Below are 18,518 nucleotides of genomic sequence, written 5' to 3'. Positions count from 1 at the left end.
CTTTCTGCTTCAATATTTTTCAACAACTTTTTGCTTCCAGCAAATGGCTTTCATCTTCATGCTTGCCTCCTCATGAAAAGATGGCCATTCTACCAAAGAATAGGAAGGGAGGGCCAAAGGTATGGGCTAGTTTGAGTCATTCTAGGAAGAAAGAAGGGCCAAAGTTATGGGCTGTTGAGTCATTCTTTTTTTCTTTTTTTGGTCATAAAATATAGTTTTCCTAAAAACTCCATTCAGTGGTTTTGCTTTCATCTCACTGTCTGGAATTGGGTCAAAAAGCTCCCTCTATCTTCAAGTGTTTGGAGAGATAAATATTTTCAAGTGGTCACATTGTTATCCAGAAACAAGCAAACAAGAATCTCTTAACATGACAGAATAGGGGACCGGACATTTGGCAGTCAACCAGAGTGTCCTGTGGGATAGTGGGATTGACAGCTTTGAAGCATTGTGTGTGTGTAGTCACTTTTCAGAAGTTACCTCAGCTAATCTTCACAACTCTGAGATGCTGGATGGGAGCTTTATCATAATTCTGCAATCCACAAGAATATACTTTTCATCATCTTTCACCTATTCTACCTCCAAATCTCAATATTCTTGCTAGAAAAATCCACCTACTTCTAAAAGACAGGCAACTACAAGTCTCCCCCTGCTTCTAGGAGAAATAGGAAATGATGATTTTGTTCCATTTTGTCCTTAGTCCTTGTCTCCTCAGATTTCTTGAAAACTATATCTAATGTGATTTAGATAAAAACAGCCTGTTTTGGAGTGGAAAACCAGGATGGATTTTCCAGGATGTCTCTGGTTCCTGAATAGACAAACCACAGAAAATTGATTCTTTAAGTTCCTTTCCTGCCAGGGGTGGTCAAAGAAGCCAGACCTCTGAAATCCGCTCTGTCTAGCTGCACCTGCGGCTCAGAGTTTCCCAAGCACCAGGAGCCGTCGGAATAGGATCCCAACTCCAGGAAAGGAAATGGGCATCTGGTGGGCAAGAGGTGGGGATTCCTCAAGCGGACTGCCCACCAAACTTCAGCAGAGGTCCCACTGCCACAAAGTCCCTGTCCATGGTCCCTCCTGACATCCTGGCTCCCAGGAGCCCCAGGACTCAGCTTCTCCATTCTACTGCGTAAAAAGGGGCTTACTGAAGTATCCAGCCAAATAACTTAGAGTCACTTATGGCTTAAAATCGAGTCCCATCTGGTTCAAAGAATTCTCAGTGCTTTCTTCTATAATAGGATAGGCCTAGTTTATCACATGCCAAGCATTGTTCTAAGCACTTTACCCAAGAGTGCTCACAACATTATCTAATCCCTACTAATGCCTACAACATCACTATTATTTTCCCTATTTACAGATTGGAAAAGTCAGGCAGAGAGGTTAAGTAATTTACCAAGATCACCCAGCCAGATAGTGAGTGGTAACCTGGCTCCCTGTATATCTAGCCACTGTGCTTGACTGTGAATGGGGGCTGGGAAAAAGCAAGAAGGAAGAAACAGAAGAGAATGCGGTCCCTGAAGCCAGAGGCTAGAGAGTTTCTGGAGGTGGAGAGCAGCATAAGCCTGATTGCCAGAGAAGCAGCCATGGAATGTAGAGAGTGGTGAGTGGGGGAGTGGAACAGTGTGTTAAGGAATTAGTGGGATGTGAGGGCTAGAGTCAGGGTGGGGAGGGCTTTCTTTCAAGTAGTTTGGCCTTAAGGAGGAGGAAAAAAAGGGATGGGTGAGAGGGGAAGGAAAAGGGCAGCCACTGCTCGCTCCAGGCAAGTGCCTGGTGATGTGTTCTGCTGCTCTGACGTTTCTGAGAGAGACTAAAGTTCCTCCCGCGAGAGTTCTCAAGGCTCTGGGAAACCCCTACTTTCCAGCTGAATTTTAGTGTCAATTTTATGCCAGCTGCTTAGGCAAGCTTTACATAGGAAAAAAATATGAGCCACAGCGGCATCCTTCTTGGATTTAAAGAATCAATCCTATCTGTTATGATCCAGGGTCTGCCATCCTTTTCCTTCTCTTTCCCTTAACTGCCTTCCCTTGTGTGGAGGTAAGGACAGGGTAGCTAAGGGGTTAATTCGGAGACAACCACCGAGAGGAGCTTCCTAGAGAGCCCAGGAAGTGGCCTTGGTTCCCACCGAGGCTTCCTGTGCCCCAGCCTCAACTTCCCTCGTGTCTGGAGAGTGATCACGTTCACCCCCAAAGACATCCTCTGGGGATACTTGCCGTGGGATTCACAGTGGGGTGCAGAGGACGACCCCGCAGACGCACCGACTATAAGAGAGCTCTGTGCGGCTGCGCCTCAGGGGTGTCCTGGCCCCTGGGCTCCACATGCGTTTTACTGGACGGTTGACCACCGTTCCAGAATCCTCTGAAGATATACAGTCGCCGCTAGAGTGAGACCTGGGTACTGCGGTGGGGCAGGATGGCCAGAGAACCGAGAAAAAACGCAGCCCTGGACGCCCAGTCTGCAGTGGACAAGACGGGGCTCCTGACCGTGAAGGTGGAGAAGGAGGACGCGTCCGCCTTGACGGTGGAGCTGAGCGCACCCGGCAGCCCTGCTGGGGGCCCCGAGCACTTGCGCCAGCGCTTCCGAGGCTTTCGCCTCCCGGCGGCTGCAGGCCCCCGCGAGGCGCTGAGCCGGCTCCGAGAGCTCTGCCGACAGTGGCTGCAGCCTGAGATGCACAGCAAGGAGCAGATCCTGGAGCTGCTGGTGCTGGAGCAGTTCCTGACCATCCTGCCGGGGAACGTGCAGAGCTGGGTGCGGGAGCAGCATCCAGAGAGCGGGGAGGAGGTGGTGCTGCTGCTGGAGTATTTGGAGAGGCGGCGGGATGAGCCGGCACCGCAGGTAGAAAGAACAGGTTTAGTATCTCAGCGCTGTGGTCCGTTTCCTCCTGACATCTCAAGATCGGAGTGAGGGGCATCCCCTTCAGATCCGGGAGTTCTCCATCTCTTTTTGTACTGTGAACATCCTTGGCAGTAAGGTGAAGTCCCTGGACTCCCTCTCTGAATTATAGTTTTAAATACATAAAGAAACTATAAAGGATTACAAAAGAGCACAACCATATTGACATACAGTTAGCAAAGAATTAAATTTGTATTAAAGTCATATATGTGGTTTGTTATTACTGCACTAAATAATATGACCTAGGGACAGGGATTCTAATTGGCATTTCAAAATGGTGATAAACATCGATTTGCCTGGTTGTAATGTGATGTGAAAACATGTGCAGGTTCTATTGGTGACAAAGACCTGGGCACTGCTTACGGTACCTTGACTTGTTGCTTCCATTCATAATTGCAGGAAATGCTAACTCTCTCATAAAGACCAGTAAAAATAAGATGAGTTTTTGTCCCGTCTAAGTTCATGGACAACTTGGGACAAAATCCATGGACCACTGGTTATGAACCTCTGGTATAAAGTGGGCCAATTTCTACCTCCATCTTCCCTGTTTTATGATACTATTTCCTCTTTACATCATTCTGTGTCCCTGTGCACACACCCTCAGAGGACCTGTGTGGCCAGAGCCTTCTAACTGGAGAGCTGGATACCAAGGTTCTTGGCTTGGGTCTATTGCACCCGAGCCCTGTAACAGTGGGAAATCATTGCGAGTCTCTTAGCTTCATTCCTCATAAAAGAGGTGGGAAATTCTGAGGTGGGAAAAAGTGAGACAGTAACTTGAAAACTGTAATTTAACTATAAATGTCTGGAAGGAAACCTGCTTTAAATGAGGACATAACTATGTGCCAGGCCCTGTGTTCGGTGATTTCACATACAGTGAACTTATTTACGGGTTTCCAAAACCCCATAAAGTAGAAATTATTATCCTCATTTTTCAGATTAGAAAATATGTTAGTATTTTTTGAGAATTCAACACCAGTGTCCAAAGGGTTTTCGTAAGCACACAGATGTATGTAATGAGGTAGCCTAGAGTAATGGTAAGAACATGGAGTCTGGAGTCATTCTGTCTGAGCTTCCATCCTAGCATTGCCACTTATTAGCTGGGTGACATGGGCAAGCTGCTTAAACACTGTCCACGCAGGAGAGAAGATCAGAGCCACGTCTCCATTTTTGGCAACTTACCACAAAAATCCAGAGTAATAGCTCATAGGGTTATTATCTATGTTAATTGTATTAATATCATAAGGCTTGTAGAAACAGTGCGTATCAAATAGAAAGCACATGGAAAACATAATAGAAATGTTGGGTAGATAACTAAAACTAATGACTTCTAGGTTCCAGTTGGTGACCAGGGGCAAGAACTGCACTGTTGCAATATGGCACTATTGACACAAACTCAAAGATCTCAGAGCAGCCAATGCCAGCCAATGAAGGCTCTGTTCAAGCGTGAATCTCTGGGATCCCAGCCCTTACAAGACAGAGGTGAGTATTCTCTTCTGGGTTGTATGAATTCTATAGACTTCATCCAATTTCATTTAAAGATCACCTAAAAGATCCATTTACAGTTACTTTATATGCTCATCACTGAGAGACTGTATTTTAAGACTGAGAAAAAAAGAGAAATTTCAAACAATGGTGAAAAACTTTCCTAACCAAACTAGGACATAGTAAATCTGATTTTATTAAAATCGGTATCTAGAAAGAGTCAGTTTTTTAAACAACATGGTGACCTCCATTCATTAACGATATATTTAGGGAAGCCTCGTCTATGGTAGCCAGTGTTGAAGGCACTGGGGAGAGAGCCAACAATAAAACAGAATTCTTGCTTTGATGGAATTTACATTCTAGCAGGGAGGACAGCAAATAAATTAACAATACAATTGTAGATATTGGTAAGTGCTATGAAGAATACAAGGCAGAATTTGTAAAGCCAGCCAGGACATTCCAGAGGTAGTAGGACTACTGCAAGTAGAAGAGGATAAATCTAAACCCTGTAAAATCTGTAACTAGAACAGAGTGAATATCACTTAATAGGAAGCAGCTGTGTGTTCCATGCTGTTCCTCATCTGCTGTGAACATCTGGGCAGATTCCTAAGATATACAACACTTGGACATGCCATCCAACATGCAATCTTTATTTCTCATTAGAGATCCTGGCCTAAAACAACTTGTTTCTGCCCCTTACAAATTGACTTATTGTAGGGAAACCTAAGGTTTCTTCTACTTCTCTTTTGAGAATGAGCAAGTTCTATTTAAGCAGTCTTCCATTTCCTCATGTATAGACCCAGCCTTTTCTGACTCCTCCTAGTTTTTCTTTTTCTTGTCTTTCTTTTTTTTTTTTTTTTTTTTTTTTTTGAGATGGGATTCTCACTGTCACCCAGGCTGGAATGCAGTGGTGTGATTTTGGCTCACTGCAACCTGTCTGTCTCTCAAGGTCAAGCAATCCTCCCACCTCAGCCTCCTGAGTAGCTGTGACCACAGGCCCATGTCAGCACACCCAGCTAACTTTTTGTAATTTTGGTTTAGATGGGTTTCCCCAGGTTGCCCAGGATGGTCTTGAGCTCCAGAACTCAGGCAATCCACCTGTCTCAGCCCCACAAAGTGCTGGGATTACAGGCATGAGCCACTGTGCCTGGCCTCCTAGTTTTTCCAACCCGAAGTGGAAAGCATCCTGATATCTACTAATGACATTTTAACCAAAACAAAACAAAAACAAAAACAAAAAAATCCTCTTTACTCCCCATGTCCTAGCAAAATTCAAAACCCGAAGGTCTTCAAATGGAAAGCTTTGTTACATTGTTTTCATTTCACTACTCCTACCAAGGATTCTACACATGGTTTTTGTATATCTGCAGAGCACACCAGATTTCTTTAGACCCTAGGACTGGAGCTGGTGGGAATCAAGTATTTTTGAAAGGAACACATTCTGTATAAACTTATTGGCAAGAACTTACTACCCCAGTTTTTTAAGTTGGATTTTGCAAAGCAGGGAGGCTGAATACTAGGGTAGTTCTCACCCAGAGCTTCTTTCCTTCTTAGTTCTCCAGGTTCCTGGGCTTGCCCAGGGAGGGCACTGCAGAGAAGATGCAATGGTAGCTTCCAAGCTCACTCCAGGGTCCCAGGTGAGCTGGAGCTCCTCTCCCTCCCCCAGCACCCCACACTTTTTACTAATGTTGGGCTCTGCATTAGGTTCCTCCCTCTCCGGTCCTACCCCACCCCTATCCTAGGTCTACATGGATTTGAGTTTTCTCATGTATCCCAAAGTTGCATATTATTCTCTTCCTTCATTGCTGCCCACCTAAGAAGATTTTCCTGTTTCACAACAACCTTGGAGTGTTCTTTGTGCATTTCAGATCTTTCCTATTACATGCCTCTTCCTCAATGTGATTTTTCTTCTTCAACAAGAGCAGTTTAGCAAATGCAAACTGAAGGTTTTATTGGGATGGTCATTCTGTTTTGCTTTTCAAAGTAAAATAAGCTGTGCTGTTGATGGGGGATATAGAGGCCCGGCCCTTGCCCTCAAAGAACTGTTACTTGAAAGGTGAGATAAGGCACAGCCTCTTAAAGTTATTTATATCACAATATGAACAATCTTTTCTTAACCTAGATTTCAGTTTACTACTCAGCCTTTCATGTCCTGCTTGAAGATCTCCGTGTTTGAGGCTATTATTCTTTTTTTCCCCTAATTTTCTCACTTCAGTCCTAGATTTCATTGTATTTTTTAAACTGCTAATGTAAATGAACCACTACCCTCACTTTGCCAAAGCATTCTGCAACTCTTTGCAAAAATTTGGACATAGTTCTCCTTCTGCTACATTGACCCTTGTTTTCCAAACCTTTTCATCTTCTGGGCTGTTTAGATATTTATATGAAAGTACTTATCCTAAAATATGTGTAATATTTCTTTCGTTTGGCAGGTTTTCTGGATAAAGATCTTATTAGAGATAAAGTTAAATTGGTGTAGGTGTGCCACACTTGCTCTTTTTTAAAGAGCCTCTTTAAAGGGGATGTTCATTCTTTGCTTTGAGGGTAATTTTGGGCAAGAAGAGCTAGTTATGAGTACCTGTTGTTTTAGGAGTTGCTGAAAATGGAAGATGTGGCCCTGACCCTCTCTCCTGGGTGGACACAGCTGGATTCATCTCAGGTGAACCTCTACAGAGATGAAAAGCAGGACAACCATAGCAGCCTGGTCTCTCTTGGTGAGAGTGATAGACAGTAATTTCTCATAAGATTTCTTGGCATTCTTTGTGTTTTAGAACCTACTGGGCTGTTAGAAGCTGCTAAGTCCCATTATGTTTGGATTCAGAATCACTATTTCTGAAAACCTGTTACTGACTACTAGCTCCTTACCCCTCCTGACCTTGGGTTCTCTTCCGCCATGCCAGTGTTCTATTTAGGATAAGTGGGGTGAAGTTGACACAATTCCTAGTACAGGTCTGGCTCATAGGAGATGATCAGTAAATGTTGATGTCATCTTGTTCCTATCCCTGACTGAAAAGGAAACCTGGGGACCTCTTCAGAAAATGGGCCAGGGTTTCAGAATAGGAGAGCCAGAAGCAACCTTAGACATCAACTACAGACCCTGACCTTGGGGGTGAGGGTGCAGAGGCGTAGATTACCTCACTTGTTTGAGACCCCATAGCTTATTGGTGGCACAGTGAGGCCTCTAACTCAGAACTCCCAGCGCCAATGCCAGTTCTGTTCAGGAACTTTGCCTCTGCCTGGGGCAAAGAGACGATGGCCAATGTCATTGATCTGTCACCAATTTCTAGTCTTCACTTTTGCCATTTCTTACACATGCTTCAGAAATCCTTCCACTTGCCCTGTTACTATCGCCTTCTGCTCAGCCCTTTCAAAATCTAATCCTAGGTGCATGGCCCTGGCTTACTATTCTTAGTGCTTAGAACCACCACCTATGTCCCCCACCCAGTCCTGGGTTCTCACCACTTTCCCTCCACTCCCTATTTGTACCCTTCCAGTGGCACCATTCCCCTTCTCAGGTCTCCCTCCTCCCCAGCACTCTGTTTTTCCCTTTTGTTCCCATCCTTATTCTAGCACTTAAATCCTCATCCCGGGCATTTATAGATCTCTGTCATTTTTGCCTCCCTGGCACTCATCACAGAGCTTTCCTCCCAAGGCAGGGTGTAACCCACAGTTGCCGGCCATTTGTCGTTTCAGGTGGTGAAATACAGACTAAGAGCAGGGACTTGCCTCCAGCCGAGGAGCTTCCAGAAAAGGAGCATGGGAAGATTTCGTGCCGCCTGAGTGAAGACATTGCCCAGATTCCTACATGTGCAGAAGCTGGTGAACAGGAGGGCAGGTTACAAAGAAAGCAGAAAAATGCCATAGGGAGTAGGCGACATTATTGCCATGAATGTGGAAAGAGTTTTGCTCAAAGTTCAGGCCTGACTAAACACAGGAGAATCCATACTGGTGAGAAGCCCTACGAATGTGAAGACTGTGGGAAGACCTTCATTGGGAGCTCTGCCCTTGTCATTCATCAGAGAGTCCACACTGGTGAGAAGCCATATGAGTGTGAAGAATGTGGTAAGGTCTTCAGTCACAGCTCAAACCTTATCAAACACCAGAGAACCCACACTGGGGAGAAGCCCTATGAGTGTGATGACTGTGGGAAGGCTTTCAGTCAGAGCTGCAGCCTCCTTGAACATCACAAAATTCATACTGGGGAGAAGCCATACCAGTGCAATATGTGCGGCAAAGCTTTTAGGCGGAATTCACATCTCCTGAGACATCAGAGGATTCATGGTGATAAAAATTCTCAGAATCCTGAGCATGGAATGCCCTGGGAAGGTCAGAGTAGGACAGAAAGCCACTGGGAAAATGTTGAGGCTCCAGTGTCTTATAAATGTAATGAATGTGAGAGAAGTTTCACACAGAATCGAAGTCTTATTGAACATCAAAAAATCCACACTGGTGAGAAACCCTATCAGTGTGACACATGTGGAAAAGGTTTCACTCGAACTTCATACCTTGTTCAACATCAGAGAAGCCATGTAGGGAAAAAAATTCTTTCACAGTGACCCATGGTATTCATGCCAACATTGGTGCTCATTTGTCTTTGAACCGAGGCTACCCTGGAGCCCTTAATGGTTACAGAAGTTATTTGCCACTATACATCATCAGGTATTGGAAAATGTAGTCTGGCTGAGATGATGAGTTATCATCTACATTCTAGAAAGTGATTGGAAGAAGTCATTTGATAGGAGGCCATAGGAGAGTTGTCTGGAAGTTGTAGAACCTAAAATAGTTTGTTCTCACCCAGTGGATTTAAATGGCCTTCTGGACTGGCTAATTGCCCTCAGCCAGCACTTTTATGACATCTGGTTGGATGGCCCTGATCTGGGGGCTGCTGCTCTGACCATTTATTTTGCCTCCAATGAATCTTTCACAACTTGTTCAGATCCATGAGGTCTTTTACTTCCCATTGTGCCTTGTATATAGGTGCTAATAAACATTTATTAAATGTACCAGTAAAATGACCTTTGTAGCTGTGAAAATCTTGTGTTGTCTAGATTTCTGAAAAATTTCTAACTTATGCCCCTTGTGTTTATGTACTATTCTCTGAGGTTCTAGATTCTGGGTCAGTCTAGTGTATTTGTTGCCATGTACATACTGTTTTCAGAATTGGGGTGGGGGAATCCATATTTCTTTACCATGATAGTACAGATGGGAAGAATGCCTTAAACAGCTTCTTTATCATTAAGATGTGAGACTGCTTCTTTATCATTAAGACATGTGAGACTGTTCCACAGAACTCCACTCTTTAGTCAATGTTAATTTTGCTACTCTTTAGGGGGGAATCTTTCACATTCAGGTAAATAAAAATCAACTTATCAAGTTAGATCAAAATGATTATGAATCACATGTGTGAACACATTCTGTAACACTTACCATCTTGTTTCTTACCTTTTAGCTATCTTGGGCCTAACTAAGTGCTAAGATGTCATCTGTGTCCCTCTTCCCCAGCTTATACCTGACTGTGCATCAAGACTTATGCCAGCTAAGCTTAAACTTTCTCCAGGTCAGAAGATTCATACCAAATATTTATAATTCATAGTTTCAAGACTGGCCTGTCAGTTGGGGTAGGAAGATCCGTTTAGAGGCAGCTTATGAAGATAGAAACTCACATGTGAGTGGTAGGAGAAGATGTATCTGTTTAGGCCGGGTCCCAGGGCTCACGCCTATGGGAGACTAAAGCAGGTGGATTACATGAAGTCAGAAGTTTGAGACTAGCACCGTCAATACGGTGAAACCCCATCTCCACAAAAAAATACAAAAATTAGCAAGGCATGGTGGCACATGCCTGTGATCCCTGCTAATTGGGAGGCTGAGATAGGAGAATCACTTGAACCTGGGAGGTGGAGGTTGCAGTCAGCCGAGATCGTGCCACGGCACTCCAGCCTGGGTGACAGAATGAGTGAGACTCTGTCTCAAAAAGTTAAAAAAAAAAAAAAAAAAAAGAAAGAAAGAAAATGTATCCGTTCATAAACACATTGAGAATCCTAGGTATCTGATGAAAAGGATTGTACAATATCCAAAGTGGCAATATGTGATGTCAAGACTCAATGCTGTGAGTTATTCACAAGGAATAAGAATTTTTTGATATTTTTTGTTTTCACCCAAATCACCTGCATGCTTAAAAGACTGACTTCTGAAGCGCCCAAGTGCGTACTAGCGTTTTCCTGCATTGCCAGACTGTCATGAATGGATTCTGCTTCTGATGAAATCCCTGACTACGTTTTAGTCAGTCACCAGCATGGTGTTCTTGTCTATTCTCAAATACCCTTTCTGGATTCCTGCTCTGAAATACCATAGGCTGACCAGAGACTTTCAAAACCATACCGCTCTCCCTTTATTAATTCCTATAATCTTTTATTGCATTCATTGTCTCCTTTTCAATCCAACTTAAAACTTCTTTAGCTTTCCAAAGTTCTGTAGACTTTCTCTACTTAATCTTTTCTAGCCTTTTAAAATTTCTTTTAAATCAACTCTATGTTATTTTCACAAAGCTAGCCATTTCCTTTTCTCTCCTTTCATTTTAAATTTTTCTCAATATTTGCTAATACCTCTGATCTTACACATTTAAACTCATTAGAGACAACTCTATTCACTTTTCTGTTACATTTATTTCTGATGTTACATGAATAGATAAGCTTTTTACAAACCAGAAAGCATTATACAAATATAGCTTCCTAAGATTAACTAAGGACCACTGTGCCTCCTTCCACTCCTGTGCCTCCAGGCCTAAAAGTCTCTGTAGAGGAGGAAACTACTGTAGAAAAATACTTTTCAGTGTCTGCTATGCCAGATGAGATGAAATAACGCCTCTGTGTGCATGTGTGTGTACCTACGCACATGCACACCCACACACACTTGGGCTTAGGCCTGAAGTACAATCAGGTTGGTAAGACTTGCATACAAATAAAGCAGTGCAATGATAAATGCCTTATGAGTGATAAAATGGGGCTTGTAGAATTTCGGAGAAGGAAAAGGATGCTTTCAGTTGTGCAAGCTGTTATTATTACATGGACAGCATAACATGTTAGAAAGCTAAGAAGACTCATAACTTTGTCAAATTTAGCAAATAAAGCAAGTTGGAAGAGATAGGTACATTGCAGGGGCCTTCAGTGCCAGAGCAAAAAGTTTAAATTTTATTCAGTAGCACTGGGGAGCCACTGACATTTCATAATCAAAATATTATGTAGGAAACTTTATCTGGTATATAATTTCAAATAAGAAAATTATTTTGTTTGCAGTCTTTTAGATACCCCACTTTTATTTAAAACAAAGGTATGTGTTTACAAATAGGTGAATTATAAAATGGGTTTATCCATAGCCTATTGAAAAGGATGGCCAAAAAAGTTATTTTCCAATGAAATTAGATTCAGTAAAATAAACTGCTTAGTTAAGATATAAGCAGTATATAAAGCATAATAAAATCCCACTTTTCATGCTTTCTTAAATGTTTGTAGGAATTTTGGTGGTGACTAGTCTGCCATTCTATTTCATTTCTGTAACTGAAGCAGTGCAGAAATCCTCTATTTTCTTTTTTCTCCCTTTGCTCGGGTAGGAACTGGTTATAGCATTTTTTTTCTACTTTAATAAAACAAATGGTTATAATGACAAAAGTTTTTGATGAATAGCACTCTTGGATATGTTCTTAATTTTGGCAAAGATATATATAATTCTGCAAAACAGTTTCTCTGCCTCTTCCTTTAGTGAAAAAAAATAAAAAGGAAAAAGGCCAACATACTTCACAGGATTCTGAGGATCCGCGGATACAAACAAGAAGTGCTATGTAAAAACTCTGAAAATGTTGCTGAGAGAAATGGAGATTGAACACTTTGTTAATGGAAACTTCTATGTAATGGAATTATAATTGTTTAATAAAAAAGACTATATTTTAAAAGTATCCTATAACTATTTTACAGTATTGGTCTTCTTTTATTAATTTCCCAAATTATCTTCTAATAATTATCTTCTAGTAGTTTCCCAAATATATATGGAACCATTTCCTCAATTATTCATAAGAACTTTAACCACTAAGTAAATTCAATTTATCTACTCTTCTCTAAACACCTGTTTTAGTCCATCTTTTGTTTTTTCTCATGATAGTCAAAATTGGGTCTGACAGATTCAAATGAGGAAGCTATGTTTCAGTCAGCTTTGCATAAGTAGTATCTATTTTGTACATTTCAAAGGGAGTTGCTGTGACAGAAATTTTCGGGATGACTACTTTCCATGACTACTTTCTTGTGAACTTTATAAAATGTATCATGTTCCCTTATTATAGAAATATCCTTTCATTGTTGTATTTACTCAGATTTCTCACTTGGTTTCTGGCATTTGCAGTCCCCTTCTATTTTCAATGTCAACCTATGACCCTGGAATTTGAATGCAGCAAGATTTCATGGTCTCCTTTCCCAATTGATGGTTGAACACTGTGGTATATTCCTACCTGTTCTGTGTATTTTGTTGTATTGGAATATTATCCAAAATCCTCTGCATGCTTTTTCAAATTCCTGTTTTTAATTGCCATTTCTAAAGTGGGTACTTCAAGGTTTTCAGGGATCTAGGAAAGCAATCCTAATGTAACTTATTTGTATACAAGTAATAAACCATATGACTATTCCTTTCCTCTGAATGAATTATTAACTAGAAAATGGATTGCACAATTTCCAACTGTCAGAAAACAACTGTCATTTCCAGTATTAACTAAAGCATTAAAACCTTTCATGATTTTCTCCCTTTTTTCTCTCCCACCAGTTCTGCTCATAAGCACTGGCAGCCTGGGAAGTGGAGTTTGTAGCCTTACAGACCCACTAATGGCACAGGGTAGAGAACGCCTGCTGAGGGGCTGAGAGATATGAGAGATAAAAGAGATACACAAGATACATGACTGGCTTTTCATTGTAACCTCAGCACCAAAAAGAGCTCCTCTTAGATCAGCGAATGTGGAAATTGGCTGACTCAACTTTTCCTTTTATATTATTCAAGTAAATCAAAATTCCTTCACAGCCAAAATATTTGTATATCTGCTTCCAGAAATACTAGGTTTTCCCTATTTCTAAACAAGTTATGTATTCCTAACTATTCATTCAACAACCCCCAACTGCTTATGTCATGTCTATGTTCAGGCATTAAGGAAATAAAGATCAACAAGATGTTGTCTTTGCCCTGGAAATTTTCCTGCCTCAGTCTCCTGAGTAGCTAGGATTACTGGCATGTGCCACCACACCTGGCTACTTCTTGTATTTTTAGTAGAGACAAGGTTTCGCAATTGTTGGCCAGGCTGGTCTTGAACTCCTGACCTCTCTATTTTTACCTGCTAGGTTTTGATTTGTGGCTTACTTTTAAGGTAGATTCAGAAGCTGATCATTTCTCACCACCTCCACTGCTACCATCCTGGTGTGAGCCACTTTTGCTCTCCCATCATTATTACTATGGAAGCCTACAAATGAGTCTCCCCATGGTCTCTTCTCAATGTATCAGTCAGAGTTAACCTTTTTAAAATCCTTGCATAATCTAAGTGGATCACACACATCATTCTTCCACTCAAAACCCTGCAATGGTTTCCATCTTCACCAAAATTAACAGCCTAAGCCCTTACAGAAGTAGGCAAGGCTCTTCACAGTCTGGCTTCACATTACTTCTCTTCTCTGAAACTCTTATCTCAACTTTGTTTCTTGAACACAGAAACACCCATTCATGGTCTCTGCTCTAGGTACTTACTCTTTCTAGAATAATTTACTTGGCCAACTACCTAACCTCTTTTAAGCCTCCACTCAAATGCCATTCTTTCCATAAGGCCTAATTCAGCCACCTTATTGGATGTGCAACCTGCCCTTCACAAAGTGGCAGGCCTGATCCTCTCCTTAGCCTGCTGGGGTTTTTAAAGTATCATTTTACCACCTTCCAATGGTTCATTGTCTGACTACCCCAGCTAGAAAGATAAACTCCAAAAAGGCAGGGGCATTTGTGCAAGTTGTTCATTGGTGCATCCTAAGATACACCACTTCTGCCAAATAGCAGGTGCTTAATACATGTTTGTTGAATAAATATAGCAGACTATATTTGTTATTTGTTCACAGACTACGATCAGGCTCAGTATTCTAAATAACTAGAGAACATAGTACTAGCAACCCTTTTTTTCCCCTTCAACTTTTAAGTTTCAGGGTACATTTTCAAGAAATGCAGGTTGGCTACATAGGTAAACGTGTGTCACGGTGGTTTGCTGCACAGATCAACCCATCACCCAGGTATATTAAGCCAAGCATCCACCAGGTATTCTTCCTGATGCTCTCCCTCTCCCTAACCACCTCCCACACCAAAAGGCCCCAATGTCTGTTATTCTCCCCAATGTGTCCATATGTTCTTATCGTTTAGCTCCCATTTATAAGTGAGAACATGTGGTGTTTGGTTTTCTGTTCCTGCAATAGTTCACTGAGGATAATGACTTCCAGCTCCATCCATGACCCTGAAAAGGACATGATTTTGTTCCTTTTTATGACTGCATAGTATTCCACGGTGTATATGTACCACATTTTCTTTATCCAGTCTATCATTGATGGGCATTTGGGTTGATTTCATGTCTTTACTATTGTGAATAGTACTGCAATGAACATATATGTGCATGTATCTTTATAATAAATTATTTATATTCCTTTGGGTATATACCCAGTAATGGGATTGCTGGGTCAAATGGTATTTCAGCCTCTAGATCTCAGAGGAATCACCACAGTGGTGTCTTCCACAATGGTTGAACTAATTTCCACTCCCACCAACAGTGTAAAAGTGTTCCTTTTTCTCTACAACTTCGCCAGCATCTGCTGTTTCTGGACATTTTAACAATCACCATTCTGACTGGAGTGGGTTGGTATCTCATTGCGGTTCTGATTTGCATTTCTCTAATGATCAGTAATGTTGAGTTTTTTTCATATGTTTGTTGGCCCCATGAATGTCTTCTTTTTAGAAGTGTCTGTTCGTGTCCTTTGACCACTTTTTAATGGGGTTTTTTGCTTTTTTATTGTAAATTTGTTTAAGTTCCTTGTAGACACTGGATATTAGACCTTTGTCAGATGGATAGATTGCAGAATTTTCTCCCATTCTGCAGATTGTCTGTTCGCTCTGATAATAGTTTCTTTTGCTGTGCAGAGGCTCCTTAATTAGATCCCATTTGTCAATTTTTGCTTTTGTGGCAACTGCTTTTGGCATCTTTGTCATGAAATCTTTGCCTGTGCATATGTATTGAATGGTATTGCCTTGATTTTCGTCTAGAGTTTTTAGACATTTAAGTCTTTAGGAGGAGGGGGTTTGGGAGGTAGGAAAGTGAGTCAGAATTCACAGTACCTACATTTGGTAAGAATTCAAAAGTTAAAAAATTAACATGTATAGCCTTGAGTCTATGAAACCCTTATTTTGCAGAAGTAATGCAAAATAACTTTGTAATGACATTTCCATAATTTAGGATACAGTGGTCTATCAAAGGAAAAAAAATTGCTCTTGAAAATGAGTATATGATGGAAAATTACAAACCACAGGAGGAAGCATTTACCCTTGAAGAAGGATCAGTAGAAATAAACAAGAGTTGGCCTCTCAACAACTTCAGATAATGTTATAATCTAAATGAAACTATAAAATACATTTAGCCCATTAAAGATATTTTTAGAGGTCTAGAAACCATAATGGAAGACTAGAATATAAAGTGAAAAGAACAGACAGATTTGGAAAAGAACCAAATAGAACATTAAGAAATGAAATGCACAAGTACTAAAATGAAAAGCTCCTATGTTAAACAACATATTAAATATATTTAATATAGAATTAGTGAACTGTGAGATTGGTCTGAAGACATTTATTACAGAGAGATAAAGACAAGCAAAACACAAGAAAGAGATTAAGATATTTGGAAGACAGTATTAAAGAAACTAATTTAGATATGTAATAGGAGTACCAGGAGAAATTACACTCTTGAAAGAGAATTTTGAAAGAAATACTGTCTGACAATTGTCAGAACTGATATAAAATAAATTTCAAGTTGGAAGAAGCATACTAAGTCTGGAACATGCTTAAAAAAACAAATAAAAAACAAACCTAGATTCATTGTAATAAAGCTTCAGGCAAGAGAAAAAAATACTTTAAAAAGACAGAAGTGGGGTTGAAGAGAAATAAAGAGATTACCTACAAATAAATGAATTGAAATTAGTATCCTTCTTACTACATGATGGAAAATGGGGCTTTAAAATATTTAAAGTATTGAAACAAGGACATGGAATCAGCCTAAATGCCTATTAATGATAGACTGGATAAAGAAAATATGATACCTATATATGCCATGGAATACTATGCAGCCATAAAAAAGAACAAGATCATGTCCCTTGCAGCAACTTAGAGAGAGCTGAAAGCCATATCCTAAGCAAACTAATGCAGGAACAGAAAACCAAATATTGCATGTTTTCACTTATAAATTGGAGCTAAACATTGAGTACAGATAGATACACAAAAAAGGGAACAATAGACACTGGAGCCTACTTGAGGATGGAGGGGGGAAAATGAAAAAACTATCTATCAGGTACTACAATTATGACTTGAGCGACAAAATAATATGTACACCAAAGCCCTGTAACATGCAATTTATCTATTTAACAAACCTGTGCATATATACCCCTGAATCTAAAATAAAAGTCTAAAGAAAAATACTTAAAGTGTTGAAGAATACAAGTGTCACCTTCTGAGCAGACCGAGTTAATAAGAGCTCTCTAACTTACTGCAGACTCATGGAAACTACTATTCAGGGGTGAGGGTTAAATAAAACATGTTTCTTAGAAACAATTCTGAAAGAGATTCTGAGAGAATTTGCAGTACCTAAACAAACCACTGAAACATGTGCTTCAGTGAGAAGAAAAATGAATATTCAAGAAAGCCCCAGTGAGTAAAACCAATTTGTTAAAATGTATACGTGGAAATCTAGTTAATCATTGATGATAAAAATCCAATAATAACAATGATAATAACAATGGTAACTTTGGAAGGAAAGCTTAAAAACAAGTAGAAATAAAATATTAAACAATAATGTTATATAATATTGGATAAGGTTGATAGGAGGCATTTCAAGTTTTGTATAATATGCAGAAAGGTGGGGAAAAGATTAGCTTCATAATCTCACAAGTCAGGTGGGCATATGGACATTTTATGTTCATATATAAATGTGTAGTTTTCAAACATGTAAATAGGGGGAAAAGAAGACAATATAAATTAATCAACACAAGACAGGCACTAACAAAAAAATCAAAGAAAGATAATTAAAAAATAGAATGATAAAATCAGATGGTAGAAATAAATCAATAATCATAACAAATATCTATGGATGAAATTGATCCATGGCTAAAAGATTTGGACATAAAAATATTGTAAAAGGATATTACAATCAATTAAAACATGTACTGTTTAGGAATGCATATATATGTAATAAAATTATATATAAAAAAGGAAAGCAAGACATGATAAAATTGGGATTCAGGACCATGTTCCCTCAATCGGAAGAAGTCAGGTGGCTGAAATAAGGAGTATCAAATGATTAGATATACACATGGTTTTCCAGGTCTTTTGTTTTGAATGGTAGGTTAAAGATGGCTAATGTATTTAATAAAAATAACTACCTAAATTAACAAATAATCAAACATGGTTTGAATCTGTATCCCCATGAAATTTCATGTCAAATTGTAATCCCCAATATCACAAGCAAGCCCTAGTGAGAGGTGATTGGATCATGAGAGTGGGTTTCTCATGAATAGTTTAGCACCATCCCCCTTGGTACTGTCCTTGCAATCATGAGATTGGGCTGTTTAAAGTGTGTGGCATCTTCCCCTCTCTCTCTTTCATCTGCTCTGGTTATGTGACATGCCTACTCCTTTTCGCCTTTTGCCACAATTGTAAGCTTCCTGAGGTCTCCCCAAGCCAAGCAGAGCCAGCATCATGCTTCCTGTATAGGCTACAGAACTGTGAGCCAACTAAACCTCTTTTATTTATAAATTACCTAGTCTCAGTTATTTCTTTAGAGCAATGAGAGAATAGACTAATACATGGACCAATATATCAGGGTGTTAGGAATCACATAA

At 40.3% G+C, this 18,518-nt stretch overlaps 1 protein-coding gene across 2 annotated transcripts; it reads left to right on the top strand.

Annotated features, from left to right (window-relative positions):
* Positions 1-1,419: 1,419 nt before the first annotated feature.
* Positions 1,420-13,037, top strand: ZKSCAN4 (zinc finger with KRAB and SCAN domains 4). 2 transcript variants are annotated; one of them, XM_032270421.1, is made up of 5 exons: positions 1,420-1,594; positions 4,215-4,362; positions 5,920-6,002; positions 6,956-7,079; positions 8,059-13,037. In XM_032270421.1, exons 2-5 carry the CDS (start codon positions 4,257-4,259, stop codon positions 8,919-8,921), a joined length of 1,176 nt encoding a protein of 391 aa, XP_032126312.1. In that variant the 5' UTR covers positions 1,420-1,594; positions 4,215-4,256; the 3' UTR covers positions 8,922-13,037. The 2 variants fall into 2 exon arrangements, with proteins under 2 accessions (XP_032126312.1, XP_032126311.1); XM_032270420.1 differs by lacking the exon at positions 1,420-1,594 and adding an exon at positions 1,860-2,826.
* The last annotated feature ends 5,481 nt before the right edge of the window (positions 13,038-18,518 follow it).

Source organism: Sapajus apella, unplaced genomic scaffold, assembly GCF_009761245.1.
Source record: "Sapajus apella isolate SASKATOON/1434 unplaced genomic scaffold, GSC_monkey_1.0 scaffold210, whole genome shotgun sequence".
Taxonomy (NCBI): domain Eukaryota; kingdom Metazoa; phylum Chordata; class Mammalia; order Primates; family Cebidae; genus Sapajus; species Sapajus apella.
The sequence above is the reverse complement of the archived record's forward strand: the minus strand, read 5'-3'. Positions and strand labels throughout refer to the sequence as shown.